Source organism: Neofelis nebulosa, chromosome 5 (genome assembly GCF_028018385.1).
Source record: "Neofelis nebulosa isolate mNeoNeb1 chromosome 5, mNeoNeb1.pri, whole genome shotgun sequence".
Lineage (NCBI taxonomy): Eukaryota > Metazoa > Chordata > Mammalia > Carnivora > Felidae > Neofelis > Neofelis nebulosa.
Window position 1 is genome coordinate 81664859 of NC_080786.1, and position 21866 is coordinate 81686724.

Here is a 21866-nt window from a genome sequence, read left to right on the forward strand (position 1 = left end):
GACTTACTGTTTCAAAAATGAGCCACAGGACATTAAGAAATGATATAAGATGAGAAAGAATAACATAGATAAATAAGAATTAGAAAAGTCCAGAAGTTATATAATTCAGTAAAAATTTAGAAAGAAGAAAATAAGTCATTTCATAAATGAAGCCTGAAACTAAGAGGAACATAATTGTAAATGAATGTGATAGATAATGCCTTAATATGTACAGAAAGTAGAGTGGAGAAAATAACTTTAAATGGAAAATAAATGGTGAATAAAAACAAGGAAGCTAGAATGGATCTGCCAGTAACACATAAAGTAGACTTTGTTGGAGATAAAGAGGACTTTTCAAAATAATAAAAGGGTCAGTTCATCAGGAAGCCATAAAAATAGTATGTGTGCTTCACAGCAGCGTGTCCAAATGCATGAAGCAGAAGTTGACAGATTTAAAGGAAGAAATAGGCAATTCATAATCATAGTTTAAAATGTTATCGGGGCACCTGGGTGGCTCAGTTGGTTAAGCATCCAGCTTCACTCAGCTCAGGTCATGATCTCACAGCTGGTGACTTCAAGCCCTGCATCGGGCTTTGTGCTGACAGCTCAGAGCCTGGAGCTTGCTTCAGATTCTGTGTGTGTGTCTCTCTCTGCCCCTAACCCTCTAGCATTCTGTCTACGTCTCTCTCAAAAATAAATAAACATTAAAAAAAATTTCTTTAAGAAATCAAAATAAATAAAAAAATAAAAATAAATAAAATGTTAACATCTAACAGTTTAAGTCATTAATGAAATGACCTAGGAGCTAACTTTAAGAGTTTTCCATTGGTTGAAAATGGAACAATTTGAACTTCAGGAGGGATATTAGTCATAATGGGTTAAATCTTAAGAATTAAATTTAAATCTGTAAGTTCATACTATTTCAAAATAATCAGTCACATTTGGTGGATGATAGAAATCAGTTTGTTATCTTGAAAACTGATAAAGGGAAAATATCAAGTATTTTTTTCTGCCTTTTCTATAAGAAATGTGCACCGAGTAATGAAATAGTACAGAGAAGTGTGTTTTTATAAAAGTATATAATCATTTTGCAACCCCAAAAGAATTAATAAATCTAAGCATTAAGAATCAGTGACTGGTACCATCATAAGAAATCAAACAGCTGGGCATATTCGTTCTTATGAAAGAATAAAATATCACTTATAATTGTTCCAAATGGATTAAACCTGAGTCTGATTTGGATCCTGCTGCCATTTTGCAGGATATATAGAGAAGAGGGGAATGTATTGATCTACACAATGAGTTTGCAGTCAGCAAAATCCATACTGGAGAATTCTATAGGCCTTGAGTTATTCAACAGATAAATGGCAAGAAAAAAGAAAGGCATGATGTTAAAATGTGTAGATTGAAAGAAACATATAAGACACATTTAAAAATGGTTGAGACTATAGTGTCTGTGGAGGTGATGAAATTATAAATGAAAACAAGAAAACAATTCTACTGTGAAAGTATAGATAATGGCCTCTTTGGGGGATAGTAAAAGATCTGTGATTGACATGGGGCATGCAGAAACTTTTCAGGGGTGAGGAGTACTGTTCTATTCCTGGACCTCAGTGGTGGTTTGAAGGTATTTGCTTTACGATAATACATTAACTCATATATACATTGAAGTATTTTTTTATATCTATTTTATGTTATACTGAGAGGATTAAGAGAAAGGGAGGGAAAGAGGGAAGAAAGAGAATGAGAGAGAGAGAAAAAGACTGATTTCAGATATATAAAAACCAATTGCACTATATGGACCTTCATTAAATCGTGTTTTATTCAAACAAACTCTAAAACAACCTAGGAGAAAATTGGGGAACTCTGAACACAGAATATTGATAATACAATGCGTTATTATTACTTTTTAAATTGTGATAATGTTACTACAGTTATGCTTGCAGAAGGGGTCTTGTCACTTGGAGATACACACAGATATATTTACAAGTGAAATTATAGAATGTCTGTCATTTGCTTCACAATAGTCTTGGGGTGCAGTGAGTAGGTGTAAATGAAGTAATACATAGCCCGAATTGATACTTTTGAGGCTAGGTACAGGTACAGGGGATCATTGTATATTCTATGATTGTAATGTTCTGTAGTAAAAAACATAAAAAATGATTAAAAGAATCATATGAACAATTTTATATCAATAAGTGTAAAGTATTTTCCAGTTTTTAAAAAATGTATTCTTCTATTTACCTGCAAATGAGTTCTCTCATCTCTAATCCTGTTCACTTTTTCTGTACTTTGAATACTCAATAGTCTGAAAAACTTAATTTTATTTCCTTATGTATTCTATAATTTTCCTTCTTTTTTCTTGATACATTCCCGATGCCTGGCATGTCCCCTATTCTTTCATTAGAACATATCAAATTCTACTGTCTTCACAGATACCATATGGTTTCACTCTTATGTGGATCCTGAGAAACGTAACAGAAACCCATGGGGGAGGGGAAGGAAAAAAAAAAAAAAGAGGTTAGAGTGGGAGAGAGCCAAAGCATAAGAGACTGTTAAAAACTGAGAACAAACTGAGGGTTGATGGGGGGTGGGAGGGAGGGCAGGGTGGGTGATGGGTATTGAGGAGGGCACCTTTTGGGATGAGCACTGGGTGTTGTATGGAAACCAATTTGACAGTAAATTTCATATATTAAAAAATAAAAAATAAAGCTGATTTTATTTAAAAAAAAAAAAAGGGAAATGCTCACTGTCATGGTGGCCTGAAGAGGAGAAGAGCAAAGCAGAGCATCACCCAGGATGTGGCTGAGCTAGGACACGGAGTCAACAGAAACCTATTGAGAGAGTGAATATACAGACAACCGATGGCCAGACTGTATGTGACAAGAGAGCTCTGACCCACAAGCTCTGCAGCAGCCAGACCAGGAAGCCAAACCACAAACTGCAACTATCAATCCAAAACATTCAGGGCTTGGTCAACAACACCCAGCTTCCCTAATTTTTTCTCCTTCTCCAACTCAGGACCAACTTCAGAAAGCTACATATGTTCTGGAAACCAATCACATAGGCTGCCCGACTTCTAGCCACTCCCGGCTTCCCCATAAGAACAGCCTCCAAGAAGGGCATATTTGAAACGTCCCTTGTTTTCGCTATACAACATCCCTTCTCCCCTGCCTGCCTGGGAGCCTCTGCCCAATGCTAGTTTGGGCTTCTGCTTGTTCTCATTTGGATGGTCACTGTTTTATTTCTCCCGTTATCTGAAACTGCCTAAAATTCTGAGCAGGGCCCACATCCATCTCAAAGTCCACTGGCTTAAGTAGGAGATAGATCACTTGCCTTTGGTGATCTATCCGCACATAATTTTTAGGTTGTCCTTTCACTCATGACATACAACATAACACATACGCTTGTGTATGTCACACACACACTACTGGAAGACTTGGCTTGAATCATTTATGTATTCAACTGAATTATTCATGTCCTCATTTCAAGCTTGTTAAAGGCTCCCACACAAATTTAGCCTGGTGTGTGTTAAGCCTATACTGGGGCAATTGTTTCGATTTATGTGACACTCAGGGCAGAAACCATGGAGGCAAGCCCTTACCAAAAACATCTGAGGATACTGCTGCTACCCGAAACTGAATGACTGTGTTTATGCTGGACTCAACATATAAATGATTTTTCTGAGACCAAGGGTCAGCAAACCATGACTGTGTGTTTGGCCCAATGCCTGTTTTGTAAATAAAGTTTTATTGGCACACACACACACACACACACACACACACAAAATTCTACTGTCTTCATATCAATGTTTGTTCCCTGTTCTCTCCAGCTATAGATAATTTTTCCCTGATATAATCCCACAGCTACTTATTTACGCCTGTCTCCATCTCACTTTTCACTTCCTTTATTGTTTTACAGTCATTTATATATACTTTCAACAGCTGTTGAAGATCAATTGTATTCAATGAAATATGTCAGGGAGTTATAATCAATGAGATATATGTCCTGCCCTACATAGTTTCAAAAAGAGACCACAGTTTAATTCAGACAAGTTTATAAATAAGAATTCTTGGGGTCCATGGGCGACCCCAAGCATCTGACTCTTGATATCAGCTCAGGTCATGATCTGATGGTTTATGCAATCGAGCCCTGTGCCAGGCTTTGCACTGAGAGTACGGAGCCTGCTTGGTATTCTTTCTGTTCCTCCGTCTCTGGCCCTCCCCTGCTCACATGCTCTTTCTCTCTCTCTCTCTCTCTTTTTCTCTCAAAATAAAAATAAAAATAAAATAATTCTTACTCTTATCAAAAAGTAGAATTCTAACTTCCACAAGAGTGACAAAGATCATTAATGTTGGTTTTAAGAAGAGGGAGAAATTTACATGCCTGTGCCCTGTGAGACTATTTCTTGAGAGTAAAGTTATAGCACACCCATCTCTGTATTCTTAATGATTTCCAGATTTTTTTGGTTTTCCTGGTTGGATGAATGTTGGTGCTATTAACCAAGGTATGAAACAGCAGGGAAGAAGCAGGTTTGGGGGGCAAGTAATGTATTTAGATAATGTCAGATGGAGTTAGAAGTGTTTGTGAGATACCTATGTGGCAGTGACCTGTAGGCAGTGGCTACGTGTGTATGGGTCTAGAGCTTAGAAGAAAAAGTCAAAGCTAGAGACAGAGAATTAGATGCATCTATATGATAGTTGAATCCCTTAAGAAAACAAAATAAAATGATAAGAGAAAAGGGCTAATGTGAAAATCTGGAGAGAATATTCATGGGTGAATAAAAGCAGGAAGCCTGGAAAGAAGATCAAGAAAAAAGTCATAGCAGTGAAACCATTGCCATGGCAGACACCCAACAATGTGCAGGTGACTAAAAAGGACAATCAGTAACCAGACATCCTTTCTATTCTATGATTATGAAAAGGTTGCTACTGATGTGTGCTATACTGCTTTTTATTTCTCCATCTTGGAGTAATTGACACCTTTAATCCTAAGAGTTCTGCAATCTTGGGAGCAAAATCAGTGTTCTTAGAAGGGGCATTCTCCTACACTGACATTGCTTTTCATTTTCTACCATCTACAGTCACTCCCTGCATCCATCTCGGTTTCTTGGCCCTCCTACAGTAACTCTCTCTCAGTTGTTATCAGCTGAGTTCCCTACCCTGACGTTGGAGAAATGGTCTCTTTTAGTAATAACTGTGAGAGTTAAAAGACACATTTATCAGTTCCAGCAAATTTGTTTTCCTGTTGGCAGAAAGGTGAAAACGAATGAATTGAAAGGAGGAAAAGGAGACTAACATTTCTTGCATTTTAGCAGTAAAATACATTGTACTGGGTACTTTATATGTTATATGTAACACTTACCACAATCCTTCAGGGTAGATATCATTAGGAACAAGAAGCTTATAAAGGTAAACAAGAATAGCTGACATTTACCAAGCACAGGAATTTTTCTAAATGTTTTAATTATTTTCATTCTCTCAACATGAAGTAAGCTTTACTGTTCGCTCCATTATATCGTTATGAAAACCCCCAAGTATATAGTGGTTGAGAGATTTTTCCAAGGTCCCAGAGCTATGAGCTAAGATTCAACCCTATACAATCTATGTCAGGAGCCCATAGTTTTACACTATTTTATATAATTTACTTGAAACAATCCAGCCAATATTGGGAGAATCTGGAATTTCAAGCCACTTCTGTTGGGTTCCAAAGATTATACTCTTCAGAAATGACACAGAGAGAGCACTCCAGTCTTTATTTCTGGAGCATAAAGGATTTTGAAGGGCAGAGCAGTCTTTGCACATGGATTAGGTTAAGGGAGTCTGTGGGCCATAAGGAAACCTGTGGAAATAGGGCCTCGGGGAAGTGAGAGGTGGCTCAGAAACCTGGGATTAGTGGGAGCAGAAGATCCAAAGTTTCTCTTTCAGAATTGCAGGGGACATGGGGCAGGCTTGACTTTTTCTTCTCTGCATGTCTTCTCTCCTCCTGTCTTTCTGCATGGCAGGGTTTTCTTCAGTCTGGGCCCAGAATTCATAGGTCTCTAATTCAACAACCCTGTGAGTTAAACTGATGTTTAGTAAATGTTTGTTGAACAAGCCAGGTTTTGTTACTAGCCTGGAAAGCAAACCATGGCTTGGAAGTGATTTACTGAATTTCAAATAGCCAGCTTATAAAAGAACTTCTGGAACAAAACACGTGTATAAATTGGAGGCTGCCTGTTTGTTCTCATAGGGACTTCCAAATACATAGGAATAAAGACACAGGTAAGTGTGATCCTGTTGTTGTTGTTACTATTATTATTTATTCGGAGACCTAAGCTTTAAAATATGGCGAGCCATCCTAACTTTTATACTACGGGATCATTCCTCGTTCTCATCGGTATAACTGGGCACGTGAACATTTTTTGCCAGAGACACTTGTAGAAACCAAGGCAAATTTTCCCTTCTTACTGAGGATCAGAGGAACCACTTTAGTAGGTGTTTTGGATATTACATTTATGGCAGCTGCTGAAATGTTCTCAAGTGCTATTTAGCAGAATAGATATCATTCCGGATATCACTTTGCAAATAGCTGGTTTTCCTTGTACTCAGTGTGATCATTAAAATTGGGATATTACCTCCACCTCTAATTTTCAGTGTGAGATTAATCAGAATTGGCCAGATATTGTTTATAAATCTCTCAGAAAATTGAAAAACTTTTGCCTCTTTTGACAAAATGCCATCAGGAAAGCACATTTCTGAAAGCGCGCCAGGCTTGGCCTTCTTGTTGGCACGGCACGTATTGTTAAGTTAGTCCAAGGACTATGTAATAGACTTTATTTTAAGGTGCTTGTTTCCATTTGATCTGACATCTTAGTTTGGTTTGTTCTTTATCTCTTTCCTTTCTTTATGGTCCCTATATAATGATTTTTAACCTTTGGTATAAAGGAAGTGTGTATCATATTTTCTTTCCAAGCAATACATATTTAATTCTATATATGCCTATATATATATACACAGCATTTTACACATAGTTTGAGGGCTTCTGGGGAGTTAAGTTACATCCTTTAAACTTAAACCCAGTTCAAATATCTGTGAAGCCCTGAAGCTGACTTTAGCTGAATGAATCACCCACTCTGTATTTTGACAGCACTTAAATTATACCTCACCTTTGTTACTGTAATGACTGCACTTTTCTCTCCTGTCCTGGGTAGTGACCTCTCTCTTTCTATCCCTTGAATCACAAGCACACAGCACAAAACAGAACCTCTGTACTCTGTATTTAGGAATTGATTAAATACCTGAATGAATTAGACTGGACTGGAAAATTCCATGGGAATAAGGGCCATTTCTGTTTTTACCATCTACTGTGTGTGTGCCCATCTCCTAACATAGTACCTGTCACGTGGGAAGGGTTTTGTAAATATCTGTTGCGTAAACAATGGATGACATAGTTCTGTTCCCTGGAAGTGACTCCAGTGTAGAACTCTTATAAAATTTTGTGAACAAGTATGATGCATTTCAGACCAACTTAATCCTGGATGCAAAAATGTCAGTAGATATTCCTAACCCATTATTTCTCAGTTAAACTCTTTGTATCCTCGCTTCAGTTTCCCCATCTGTCCTACAGCTCACCCATCCCATGTCTCATATTTCTTGTATTCATCTTCTTGTTCTCATTTGCATACCGCTTGAACTTGAAACTCCACATCTTGAGCTTGCTTCTCTCATTCATATTTTTGACCACACAACACAAATGTATTGTGTAAATGTATTGCACATTTCCCGTGTGCCAAGCATTGGGCAAGTTGCTGCCCATGTGGATACAGTACTCATCTACCCCCTCTACCTGCCCCTAAGAGTACCTCTTGTAGAGGAAGAAATACACATGAAAAGAGATCACTACAATAACGTTGGTGAAGGACTCACACAGAAGGCAAAATGCTATAAGAGCGGAGGGGGTTCGTTCACACTTTTCCTTGTCCCTGGAGTGGCATCTCCCACGTCTCCCCTCCTCCTACAGAGGTGGTAATATTATACTTAACCCTTTAAGAAGCCAGTCCACATTTTCCTTCTCCATGAAGTTTTTCTAAATGTTTTCTGTTTAATCTTTCCCCCCCACTCCCCTACCCCAATATGCTTTCCACAGTATTTGTTGCGATTCTCCATTAGACTGCGTACCTAGAGGTTAGGAACTGTATCTTCACCATTCTTGTGCTCTCATACAGTTCTTTAAAAGTTGTAGGTTGGTTAAATGGACATATTTGTCCCCTTTTACTCACAACATCCCCTAACTCACACCCCACACTTCAGCACATGATTTATTTCCTCTCGAAGATCTCAAAGTCATTTCTTGTGTTGTTCTTTACCTATACATTGTGGTAGGTTGTCATGGCCACCACTATGTGTTGGAAAAGAATTTCTCCTGTCCAACTTCTCTCTTTTTAATTCAAAATGAGGAACTGACTGGTCAACTAAGTGGATGACTTGTTTTCTAGTCAGGTAAGTGTTTGCTTCACAGTGGAAATCAATTTACCGTTAACTGTTTATTGTATTTGGAAACATTTTTTTCCCCTATGGACACCTTTAGATTCTTGTTCAAATCTTTTTTTTTTCCTGGGTTCCAAATAAATGATTTTGAAATATGTAGGATTTATTTTTAGGAATAGTTTATTAGGTTTGAAAGTATCCTATGTGTATCAGGTGCATGTACCAAAGGGTCCAGAGATGCAATTGCATATAGGAAATAGAGTTCATCACACACTACAGGCTAAAGTTAATGGTTATTTATAGTTAAACAATGCCTCACAGGTCCCCCTACCATGCACATGCACATTTAGAATGTAAAATGTTTCTTTCATTTCCTTTGTTAACATGCTATAGGTCTTATAACTTAAAAATGGCTTTTTATTTCTTTTGGTTAAATCTAGCTAATTTAAAATATTTGAATGGTAAGCCTTTTCTGAATAGTAGATTAGACCCCAAACTTTCCCATTGATTTTTATGGAATATTCCTTAATTCAAAGTGCTTTCCTAGACAAAGAAGCTCTAAGAAAAACCTGTCCCTGGTCAACATTTTTATCCTTTATGGAAAGAAGGGAAGAACTCACAAGAAAGCATACTTAGACCATTGACACACAGGCCCATTGAATACCTTTTAGTGTATCCATCCCAAATTTCAAGTTCATGCTCATGGGTTTGAAGAAGAAGAAGAAAAAGAGAGAGCTAGCAAGAGATCAACACATACCTGTTTTGTGCCATTTTCCTTGCTATATAGATGTGACTGATTCTATTTCTCTGTTCATGATGAGTCCGTAAGAGCTGATCCTTTGTTTTATTCAATGTCGTATTCTCAGAACCTCACACAGTGTCTGGTATGTGGTTTATGATTAATGCTGAAGGGTGAATGAATCAATGAGTGAATGAATGAAAAGACTTTGAGCCAGAAGTGTTTCTTCATATTTTTAGTACATACTATGAATCCTAAAACAATGTATTTTTGAATAGTTTTTACATAAATGATACTTAGCCAGTCAAAAAAGAAAGGTTTCTTTTAGTACATTCTTAAGAAGTACTATTGACCAGTTCAGTACTAGTTGTCAACTTCCTTTTTTAAAATTGTTTTTAATGTTTATTTAGTTTTTGAGAGAGAGAAAGAGAGAGAGGGAGAACTTGAGTAGGGAAGGGGTAGAGACAGAAGGAGACATGGAATCTGAATCAGGCTTCAGGCTCTGAGCTGTCAGCACAGAGCCTGACACAGGGCCTGAACTCATGAATCATGAGATCATGACCTCATGAAGTCAGAAGCTTAACCCACGGAGCCACCCAGGTGCCCCATAGTTGTTCAACTTCTTATCCTGAACAGTGTAATTGTACAGTTTCTCACTATCTATGGGAATCAACCTTATTGAAATGATAGAGCCATGGCATGCTATTAACACTGGGACTGGCCCAGGTGCAGCATATGTGCATAACCAGGGTAGGGAGACAGGGTCAGTTGGGGTTCAAAGAAAAGGCCTCAAAGCAGGTGGATCTAGATTTAAATTTTAGCTCTGACACTACCTAGCTCTGTGGCATTGGCAATCACTTAACCTTTCTAGGCCTTTCTTTATATCCTCATCTAGAAAATGGGCATAAGAACATTCCAAACTTGCTAAGTTTTGAATAAGGATTAAGTGAGATAACAGAGTGCATGTCACTACATGTGTCAATATAATTTTTCCGGCCTCAACTAACTCCCAAGGAGAGGTGTTCATTCTTAGTTAAGAAGCTAGTCAAAAACCTTTGTTCTTCTATCTGAAAAACTGAGTTTTGGCTTTGCTGTGTATTATCTGGAATACCTCCTTATCTGTCTCATTTTTTTTCCACCTGTAAAACTAGAGCATATTTAGTGTGATCTGTCTACTTCATGTGGATTTAAGAACAGCTAACCTAACAAATGAGAGAAGAAAATAGCTTTGAGCTGTTTAAATGAAAGGTGCCACAAAAATCAAATAGAATTCTATAGATAGTCTAAACTCAATTTAAACCAAATCTGACATAAATTCATTATAAGAGTACAGGTCTCTGTGGCCTTATTCTTTGTGATAACCTAAGAACATTGAAATATTTTGCTGATGTGACAAGTGTCTAGAAACACTGTTTATCAAAACAAGATAAATTGCATTCAGAAAATAAGCGTATAACAGCTTCCTCTTGATGATCATTTCCATGAATCAAAAGTTTAGTGATATTCTTAAAAGACATAGTTCCTGTGACAAAGAATTGCAAAATATGCCATTTAGTGTAACTATCATATTTCAAAACACATGCTCCAGGAATTGACGTAAGAAAACCGTAAAGTTTCAAGAATCAAAGTTAAATATGTGAATATAGTAAATCTAAGCTATAAGCCAATAATAGCTTCCCAGAATTTTCAAGAGCTAAAAAACCTTAGGTATAACCCAGTCAATTTTGTTACAGATTATTGATTTTTTTATTTTTTCATTTTATTTTTAAAAAATCAAATATAAATTTTATTTTTGCATAAAAGTTAATTTGATTAAGCTGCGTGGTTTTTTGGTTTTGTTTTTTTTTTTTTGGTTTATGTGAACAGCTGAAAATGTGTATGGTACATTCAATTTGTTTAAATATGAAATTTATTGACAAATTGGTTTCCATACAACACCCAGTGCTCATTCCAACAGGTACCCTCCTCAATACCCATCACCTACCCTCCTCTACCTCCCACCCCCCCATCAACCCTCAGATTGTTCTCCATTTTCAAGAGTCTCTTATGGTTTGGCTCCCTCCCTCACTAACTTCTTTTTTTTTTTTTTTCCCTTCCCCTCCCCCATGGTCTTCTGTTAAGTTTCTCAGGATCCACATAAGACTGAAAACATATGGTATCTGTCTTTCTCTGTATGACTTATTTCACTTAGCATAACACTCTCCAGTTCCATCCACGTTGCTACAAAAGGCCATATTTCATTCTTTCTCATTGCCACGTAGTATTCCATTGTATATATAAACCACAATTTCTTTATCCATTCATCAGTTGATGGATATTTAGGCTCTTTCCATAATTTGGCTATTGTTGAAAGTGCTGCTTTTTTTTTTTTAAAGAAAACAAAGTTTTTCTAAAAGTAACTGTTCAACACATAATTTTGTCACAGATGCTGTATTTTTTCTTTAGTTTTTTTTAATGTTTACTTTTGAGAGAGAGAGACAGAGAGAGACAGAGACACAGAATCCCAAGCAGGCTCCAGGGTCGGAGCTGTCAGGACAAAGGCTGATGTGGGGCTCAAACTCATGAGCCATGAGATCATGACCTGAGCTGAAGTCCAATGCTTAACCGACTGAGCCACCCAGGCACTGCTATATTTTTTTATTAATAAAATAAAATAAAATAAAACAATATAAGCCAATTAGTGGGAATCAGAGAGCCAAAACAGGAGTCCAGTTATGTTTCATGAGCTATTACACTCTCAAAATTTTAAAAATCAACAGAAGTATATGAAAATATAAGTTAGAATAGAAACAAACTTCACTCTTGGTCAGACTCATAAAATATCTTTTAGTTTTAGATTCTGAAGTCTGTAATATTGGATTGTAAAATAAATAAGGAAAACACAAAAAAGTTTGGAAGCAACTGATAGAGTGATTCAACAGGTGATCAAGAATGCCAAAACCTCAGCGTCGCCTGGGTGGCTCAGTTGGTTAAGCATCTGACACTTGATTTCCGTTCAGGTCAATATCTCACCATCATCGGATCGAGCCCCACATCAGGCTCTGCTCTGAGCATGGAGTCTGCTTGGGATTCTCTCTCCTTCTCACTCTCTCTCTTTCAAAAATAAATATTAAAAAAAAAAAGGAAAAGACTGCCAGAACCAGACACCTAAACTAAGCCTGAATTAGCAGAGTGGCTGGACTCCCAAATTAATATAATCAGTGAATAAATGGAGATAGGAAAACTAAGTGTTTCTTAAATGGCAGCAGATGCATTTTCTTAAGTTGCCCTAGTTGTTTTCACAACATTAACCTTATTTAACTACTAATGTGGGATTTCCAAAATTCAAATACTGGATCCTGAGACAGGAAGCCCATGCTTTTGAATTCATATCTCAGTTTAGAATTCCTATTTTCATTTTGCATAAAATATAATGAAACATCACATTCATTCTTTACAGAAGTATCATTAAGTACTGGACCAAAATAGTTTGTAAAAGGTGCAGCCATCATAGATATTTGTATGTTCCATGTAAAATTAGATGTGTGTATATATATGTGCATTTGTATATTTTCCATGCATGTATCTCAATACTGAATGTCTTGTTTTCCTTCTTCTAGGGCTGCCATAAAATACAGAACTTTAATAATGTAGTACCTGAAGGCATGAGCTTGAGCTTTCTCATAGCCTTGGTTTCAAACAATGGAGACTACACATGCGTTGTTACATATCCAGAAAACGGGCGTACCTTCCATCTCACTAGGACTCTGACTGTGAAGGTGGTAGGTAAGCATGGTTTTGTACTAAGTGCACACAGCAAAATGCAGTAATTTTGTTTTGGCTCTTGATAGTTTATTACAAACAGGTATGTAAATTCTATGAGAAAAGAGGTTGATCTTTTTTGTTCACTGTGCTGGAGCCACAACACATTCCACATTCAGAGTAGGCACTCAATACCTATCAGTGTACTGCATGAATCATTGGTCTATATGAATGAATGAGGAGTGGAAACAGTGCCGGGTGAATCTGTGTTCAACTTGTACCCTTGCCATTTATTAGCAAAATGCCTTTGCTCAGGGTCTCTGTCTCCTTGTCTGTCCTCTGGGACTAAGAGAACCTCACATTCAGTATAGTTGGGAATATCAGAAATAATATATATATTATGTTAATCCAGTTCCAGGCAAAGAGTGGAAACTCAATGAATAGTAGTTAATATTATTGTCAAAAAAGTGTTGTATTTGAATTAAATGAGCTCTGTCTTTCTATGTACTGGAACTGTTGTAGATGGAGCTGCTTGCTGGCAGGGTTCAACCATTGCTTTGCCACGAGAGAATAGGTGGTGGGAAATGAGGAAAGTGGAAAGGACAATATCCAGGCCATAGTCAAAAGACTGTCAAATCCAGAAATCAAGAGGACCAGTGTCAGGATAGGTGGCAATTAGGGGAGAGCCCTGAATACCCTGTGCCCATGGTATTCAAAATGAGAGCATATCAGAGTGAAAACGTTTCACACCCCATCTTTTCATAGATGTCATTGAGACACAACAACACAAAGTAACCTGTTTTGGGGGCTCCTGGGTTAAGTGTCCTACTCTTGTTGTCCACTCAGGTCATGATCTCAAGGTGGTGAGATGAGCACTGTGTTGGGCTCCATGCTGACCACTGAGCATGGAGCCTGGTTAGGATTCTCTCTCACCTTCTCTCTCTCTGCCCCTCCCCCACTCCCTTCCCCCCTCCCCCCTCAAAATAAATAAATAAAAATTAAAAACAAAAAAACAAACAAAAAAACCAAAGTAAACTGTTTAGAGATGCTCTGTTAGTGGAAGAAGTGATTCCAAATCCCAGGTTTCTTATTCTTGGTTCAGGGCCTTCTCTACTAGTTTGACATAATTTGGGCATAATTTTTAAGGGCTTTAACATAATAGTACAAATAAAATTCAAACTGAAAAATTTTGTAATCACCTCTCCTCTTCCTCTTCCTACTTTTGGAATAATGCTGAGCTGGGAACTAATTCAGAAGAAAAATCAGACTAAATTTTTAACGTAACATGAATGGGGATACCAGGTGGCTTAGGTCATGATCTCACTGTTTGTGAGTTCAAACCCCATACTGCACTGACAGTGTGGGGCCTGCTTGGGATTCTCTCTCTCCTTCTCTTTCCACCCATCCTGTGCTCGCACTCTCTCATTCTCTCTCAAAATAAGTAAATAAACATTAAAAAAAAAAGAACTAATGTGAATGGCCTTAAAAAGCCAAATGAATAATCTAACCTTAAATTCATCTTGGAAATTATTTCTGATATATATTCTTAAATTCAGGATTAGGAAAGTTGAGAATAGGCATGCTTGGTCACCTTTATAAATACAGAAGTTGACAGATGCTGATGTGAGGTGTGGTTCTTATCTAACCTTCAAGCAAAATACAAGTTTGTTTTTTAAAGCTGTGAAGTATTGAGTACTTATTATATACCAATAGGATGCTTTAATATGCATTACTTAATTTAATATGCATGATTTAATTTAATTCTTATAATGAACCTGTGCAGTGAGTTTAATTATCCTCCTTTTAGAGGTGAGGAAAATTAGCTTTTGAAAGATTAACAACCCAGAGTCATATGGTTAGTACATGACCAACTAAGGATAAGAACCCTGGTTGTTAAATCTTTGAAGTCTTTACTCTTAAACACGACACTGTAAAACCCCGTGGGGGTATTTTTCTTTCAATTTAGAAATATAGAATGTTATAAAGAGCAGCAATCCTAGGAATTAACAGACATCAGACATCAGGTAGACTTGTGTGCTGGCTTCATAAATGTGATTTTGAATTTTCCATTTACATATTTGTTTACTTAATATTTACTTATTTAGCCAAGTCCCATACTAGACACTCAAGCATGTTCTGGAGAAATATGTAGAAAAGAAACAATTGAGTAAGACATGAAAGCAATTTATCTTATACTATTAGAAGTATATTTCATGTAAGCTTTGGAAAGCAAAAATACTGGTTAAATCTTCTGTCCTGAAACATGGAAGCTACTTAGTATTTTATGTATGTCTCTTTGTTTGTTTTAAATGAATGAAGTGTTGTAATTTACTGTATATTGAGCTATTGGCCCTGTCAAGAAGAATTGCCAAACAATGCCAGGAAGTTGGACAAAAGTTTACAAAAGAACAAATCTTGGAAATGGGTTATGAGAGATAAGGGCTACATGATTTAACATCATCTCCCTTTTGTCTCTTCCTCTCGAACATAGGCTCTCCAAAAGACGCATTGCCTCCTCAGATCTACTCACCCAACGATCTTGTAGTCTACGAGAAAGAACCAGGTAATTATAGCTGTGCCTCTTAATTTCAGTTAGATTCTCTTAATTACAAGGAATAAAATGTCACTTAAGTTAAAGTATGAGAATAGAGGGCTATTGTAGGGAAACAACATGAAGTGAAACTTGAAATCGTGTCAGAAACGAAGGCAGCTCTGGGGATTAGCTCCTTCGTCCATCTCTTGGGTGTCTCTGAGATTCTCGGCTTCTCTCTCCGCAGCTGCTCCCTTCTTCCTCTGCAGTGGCTCCCCTCTCCTGATTAGTGATTTCTGTGTGATGCACACATTAGCTTGCACAGGCCTTGTGTTTTCCAAGACTGCAACATGAGCACAAGACTTCCTTTAAGCTTTTGCTCCACTGCAGAGGGGCGAGGGCAGGAGCTCAAAGGAAGACTATGAATTTAATGGATAACAACTGGTAGACCTCATACAGCTTGATCAGAACACTACTGGGTGCTTCCTGTGGCTGTCTGGGGCTCCTTTTAGTTTTCATAATTTTCCATTCTGGACAAAAATCTTCTGTGACCAACCGAATAAGGCATAATTTGTTATTCTTCTGGCTCAAAGCCTCCCACAGTTAAACTGAAAACCATAGAAAATTTTAAGAGTTTCTATATTGTATCCTTTATAATAAATTCCCTCCAAACCCAATGAAAGGTATAAAAGAACATATTTTTAAAATCTACTAAAGATAGCAGAGGTTGTGATCAAATGTAGGTAGAAAACAATGATGCCCTCCTAAAATTAAGATTAAGTTTCAAATAGTGAGCTGCCTGTAAAACAAACAAACAAACAAAGAACACACTAAGAGGTCCGCCAACCCCAAATGGACCACATTTCCCAAAATTCTCAGTGGCTTTGTATAGTAATATGTACATTCTTCCTGCTCTCAGGTGAACCCTTACGAATGATCTAGTGTGTTTCATCTACCTCTACCTACCGTATGATTGCAAAATCTATGTTCATGTTTCCTTCCTGCATATTAATATAGAAACTGAAGGGGAAGGCGTAAGAACCATGCATCTTAGAGGAAGGGATGGAGTAGGACCACTCAGTGAGACATACCTGAGTTCAAATTTGGATGACAATATAATTTGTCATCTCAACCTGCACACTTTCTGAGAGTGCAAGCAGCTGATATCAATAACTAACTAGGAAAGCAGGCATAGAACAGAGCTGTCCTGGGTAAGCTGGAATGGAAGTCATTCTGGGTCAAATTCTGGTCTGCCACTTATTAACAATTTCATCTAGGAATGGCATTTAACATCTTTAAGCATTAGTTTGCACATCTATAAAAGGTGGATTTTAATAATACCCCATAGTATCTTATTAAAATTAAATGAGACCACTAATAAATATAAATATTTATCACAGCAAATTATATAAAGGTCTTAGTAAGTATGCTGCTGCTCTTTGTCTCATTATTATCATTTTTCTGCCTACGGATCCCCCTGACCTCATGTTCCATCTTGGAAAGATAGCAGAGAATGTTATTCATAAATACTAATATTTATAAATATATAAATATTCACTATATATATTAACTACATATAATATTCACTATATATAAATATATATGTAAATGATATTTAAACTTATTGACTGCACCCTTATAGCCAGATCTGACCTGCCTCTCAGCATTGGCATTACCCTGTGTTTTCTGGGCCAAGCTCCAACAATCTGGAGAACCTCTCCTCAGTCACTGTTTATGAGGGAAATAAAGGATAAGAGTAGTCCATGGAAGTTTAGGGCTCCAAGTATGTTGACAGAGCCTCTTTGAACAAATACTGTTTTGGTAGAATGTACATGGATTGTATAAAAAATGGTCATTCTGGAAATTTGGTATAAAGCTGCTCCACCTTTTTTCTTGGTTTGTTTATTTTGTAATGAAGTATGGTACATTACTATGACAGGCCACTTGAAAACTACTTAGAAGTAGAGTTTTAAGTACACTTTTATAGCTTCTGATTAATCACAGAGTGGAACCATTATAGCCATGTGAAGGGTACACCCTGATGGGTTAACTTGTTATTTTAGGTGAGGAGCTACTCATCCCTTGTACAGTCTATTTTACTTTCCTGAAGGATGCCCACAATGAGGTTTGGTGGACCATTGATGGAAAAAAGCCGGACGACACCAATATTGATGTAACTGTCAATGAAAGGTATTGTTGGCTCAGACAAGGGGTGACCAACACTTGTCCTCAGTCTAATGCCCTTGGGTATATACTAATCATTGAAAGTAACAACCCTGGGGCGCCTGGGTGGCGCAGTCGGTTAGGCGTCCGATTTCAGCCAGGTCACGATCTCGCGGTCCGTGAGTTCGAGCCGCGCGTCAGGCTCTGGGCTGATGGCTCGGAGCCTGGAACCTGTTTCCGATTCTGTGTCTCCCTCTCTCTCTGCCCCTCCCCCGTTCATGCTCTGTCTCTCTCTGTCCCAAAAATAAATAAAAAACGTTGGAAAAAAAAAAAAAGTAACAACCCTGACTTTTGCCCATCATTACCAAAAATCAGCAAGATTTTCAAGTCTTTAGTGGCTGCATTCCAAAGCAGAATTCCTGGATTTGCAACTCAAGACCCAGATACCTTCTGATAATCACACATTCATGATTCTCCCTTCAGAATAGATGGGATGTGTAGCCCACATGCATGAAAAACTACAATATAGGGCCCTGGATACGTGTAAGCTGGTCAGTGTGGCCCTGTTCTTTTCTTTCTCAAGTCTGGAGTCTAGGCCTCTGTATTTGTGCCTCAGCTAAATTGTGTGTTTCCTGTCTTGCAATAAGCATACATTTCCTTTCTTCTTCCTCCTCATTCTTATCTCACATAGCATGCATATCACCTTTATAATTGATAATCATTTTTTAAAATACTGACTAAATACATTCTTTAAATTTTATTTTTAACAAGCTGAGTCATTTTATTTATCTTTTTTTTTTTTTGTTTTAATGTTTGTGTTTTAGAGAGAGAGCATGAGTGGGGGAGGGACAAAGAGAGAGGGAGACTGAGGATCCAAAGCAGGCTCTAAGCTGACAGCAGAGAACCTGATGTGGAGCTCAAACTCATCATGACCTGAGCCAAAGTCAGACTAAGCCACCCAGGCACCCTCATTTTAATTCTAGATAAATATAATTTTTTTTTAAGGACATAGGGTTGGCAGGAAGGAAAATACGGGTCTTTGAAAAAAGATTCTTCTGGAAATGAAGCAGACAATTGCAAGATAACAATTGGTTCAGAACAATAATAAATAAAAATCAGCAGCTGACCAACTACATGACAAAGTAGTTCTAAAACCTCAGGCCTTAACGTGATGTGCAAATAGATCTTTGGCTACTTGAACTTCTAGAAATCAAAAGATATGTCTTTCCTAGTAGTAAAGTCAGACTTTGTGCAGAAGTTACAAAATGTCTACATTACAGCAGGTGCTATGCAAGATAGTCCCTAACTGAGTAGATTTTATCAGAGTAAGAGTGATAGAGCAGAAATTTCAATAATTGTGATAAATGTAGTGATTGGAAAGTATTAGAGGTTATCAGAAGCTTCAGTTAAGGATTCCAGTCCATTTTGGAGGATTAGGCAGTGCTTCTCAGATGGTATAGTACCTACATAAAGATTTGAAGGATGAGTAGAAATAACCCAGGTAAAGAAATAGAAAGAATGTTCCTGGTAAGAGGAACATCATGTGCAATGGCTGGATGTTAGAAAGCAGAGCATATTTAAAGGTACAGAAGGAGCCTCCTGAAATTAGAGCAGTTTTTTCAGCAGGAACTGATTAAAGATGTAGCTGGAGGCACAAAGGGAGAGTACTGATCATTTCAGGAATTCTGAACATTGTGCTTTCTATCCTCATAATAATAATGAATGAATGATAATGAAAGTCATGATGTTCTTCCTTGCTGCGATTTCAGCACAGCTCAGTGTTCCTGGTGGAGCAGTGCAGTTGAGTTTAGGCTAAACTCATCATAAGCTTTGACCAGGTTCTCATGACTGATGGTAAGCCTTATTGGAAGGAGAACCTGGATGTCAGCCATAAGAGAGAGATTTTGTTTTCTCTTCGTAGCAAGTAGTTCCCAGGGATTTTAGATCTTGATCTTGGACCCAAAGCACTTGATCTCCGACATGGAGATTGAGAGGTATTTATTTTTCATAAAGCTTACTTGCTTTGAGAAGTTTCTTCCTTTAATATGTTAAGATTGAACCCATGGGCTTTCAGCATTTTGACTAAAATATTCTACCTGTGTTCAAAACTCAAGCTTTGGGAATCCATGAATTCAAACATATGAACTATTGCTGTGTATGGTAATAATAGCCTATATGTATATTTATTTAGCGTTGTTCTCATACTTACGCATTGACATACTCAATCCTCACGGCTCTTGAGTAAGTTAATACATGTAATACACTGTGTAGGCATTGCTATTTACCTCTTTCAAAGAAGGAATGCAAGACTTTTAAAGATTACTTACTGTGCTGAAAGTATATAGCCAGTAAGTGACAGAGATTGGATCAAACCCCAAATGGATCTGGCCTCAGAAGCTTCTTTCTACTCTGATACAGAATCCTGTCTCATAAATTTGTAAGGAGACATTTTGCTTTGAAGAGAAACCAACAAAGAGATTTGATCTAGATACTGGGATTGTGTGTGGTATAAAATGTAAGGACTGCTATTGGAGGGGCACCTGGGTGGCTTAATCAGGTAAGCATCCAACTCTTGGTTGCAGCTCAGGTCATGATCTCATGGTTTGTGGGATCCAGCCCTGTGTTGGGCTCCATGCTTGAAATTCTTTCTCTCCCTCTCTCTCTCTCTCTCTCTCTGCCCCTCTCCCACTCACATGCATTCTCTCTCTCTCTCTCTCTCTCTCTCTCTCTCTCTCTCTCCCCTCTCTTTCTCTTTCCCTCTCTCTTTCTCAAAATAAATAGATAAACTTAAAAAAAAAAAGAATGGTATTGGAATCTAGAAGTTATTCTTTCTTTGTAACCATTGGATCACGGGCAACACAGCCTAAGGGCATTCTGTCTGCCTTCATCTAGGGGCTCTGTGGTTGTCTACTTGTCTGATTCACACACAGCACATGGCCCTGCAGCCTTGCTCATGCTTTGATTTTCTTTCCCCTATTTCTAGTATAAGTTTGACTACAACAGAAGATGAAACGAGAACTCAGGTTTTGAGCATCAAAAAAGTTACTGCTGAGGATCTCAAGCGCAACTATGTCTGTCATGCTAGAAATGCCAAAGGGGAGGTTGACAAACCAGCCAAGGTGAAACAGAAAGGTAATGGATGCACTCAGCAGATGAGTCTGTGAACTCCAAACGTAACATTGTGGTGAATAAGGAAAAAAAGAAAAATTGAGAAGACAGTGCTCCAGCACCTAGCACATCTGGCATATAGTAAGGAATCAGAGATGAATTGAAAAATCTTGAAAGAAAATATCCATCTATGTGAAGATACTCAAAATATTAATTCTTATACTCTTAGTAACTTAGTGCCCAAGTGTGGCTTAAAAAATCCATATGATTATTAAAAGGAGGTATAATTTTATATCAATACAGTCATGAAAAATGAAAAATAAAATATTTAAAACTACCAAAGATATAATAAAACTGGTAGGGTTACATTTTGTGGTGAATTGTAAAGACCCTTTTAGAAACCATTGATGGCAGAGTTCAAGGGTCATAAAAATGACCATATCATATGACTTAATACTTTTGGAATTTTTCCTGCACAAATAACAGAAAGAGAATTATGTACCCATCGCTATTCTTAGAAGCATTATCTATAATAATGAAACATTATAAATAGCAACCATCTAATTATATTCAAGTAGTTAAGTAAGATATAAAATATTTCTTCTCAAAAATATAATTTTAAAATGATCATTTTAAATATTATGTAACAGCATTCAAGCAGGTTTATAATATACCACTAGCCACAATTGCTAAAATGAAAATTATTTAAACAATGACTTAAAATATGTAAAAGGATTTCTATGTTGCTATTACTAATTTCTTCTATAATAAATAAAAATGATAAAGCTCTTTTGTGTGAGCTGTTGCTACCGAAACAGAGTGTGTCTAAAACTATCTTTGGGTCTCTCACCTAACACAGAACCTCAGACAATTAATGCCTTCAAGAATGTTTTTCAGTGATCTAGAGAAAGATCATGATGATTCATCACATGTGCAGTCATGTCATTCAGAATCATTGCGGATTCTAGTCTCCTATAATATGTATACCAAAAGTAAAAAAACAACAAAAAAGAAGTTAATACATAATTCTTACATTTTGCAATGGGATTTAAACCTTTTTTTAAAGCTGATGCAAAAACAAATTTCACCTTAACATTCCATTACAATCTAGAAAGTAAAAAGCAAAGTCCTGGAGTAT

At 37.2% G+C, this 21866-nt stretch overlaps 1 protein-coding gene across 5 annotated transcripts in view; it reads left to right on the plus strand.

The window, feature by feature from the left end:
* IL1RAP (interleukin 1 receptor accessory protein) overlaps positions 1–21866 on the plus strand; it is a 143902-nt gene that overhangs the window by 91676 nt on the left and 30360 nt on the right. For all 5 annotated transcript variants that reach the window (XR_009262091.1, XR_009262092.1, XM_058730838.1 and 2 more), the window contains exons 5-8: positions 12786–12951; positions 15419–15490; positions 17521–17647; positions 20604–20752. Coding sequence is in view for 3 of the 5 variants with exons in the window: in XM_058730838.1 (XP_058586821.1) it covers positions 12786–12951; positions 15419–15490; positions 17521–17647; positions 20604–20752 (514 nt within the window). In the remaining 2 variants the exon portion in view is untranslated. The remainder of the gene's footprint in view (positions 1–12785; positions 12952–15418; positions 15491–17520; positions 17648–20603; positions 20753–21866) is intronic.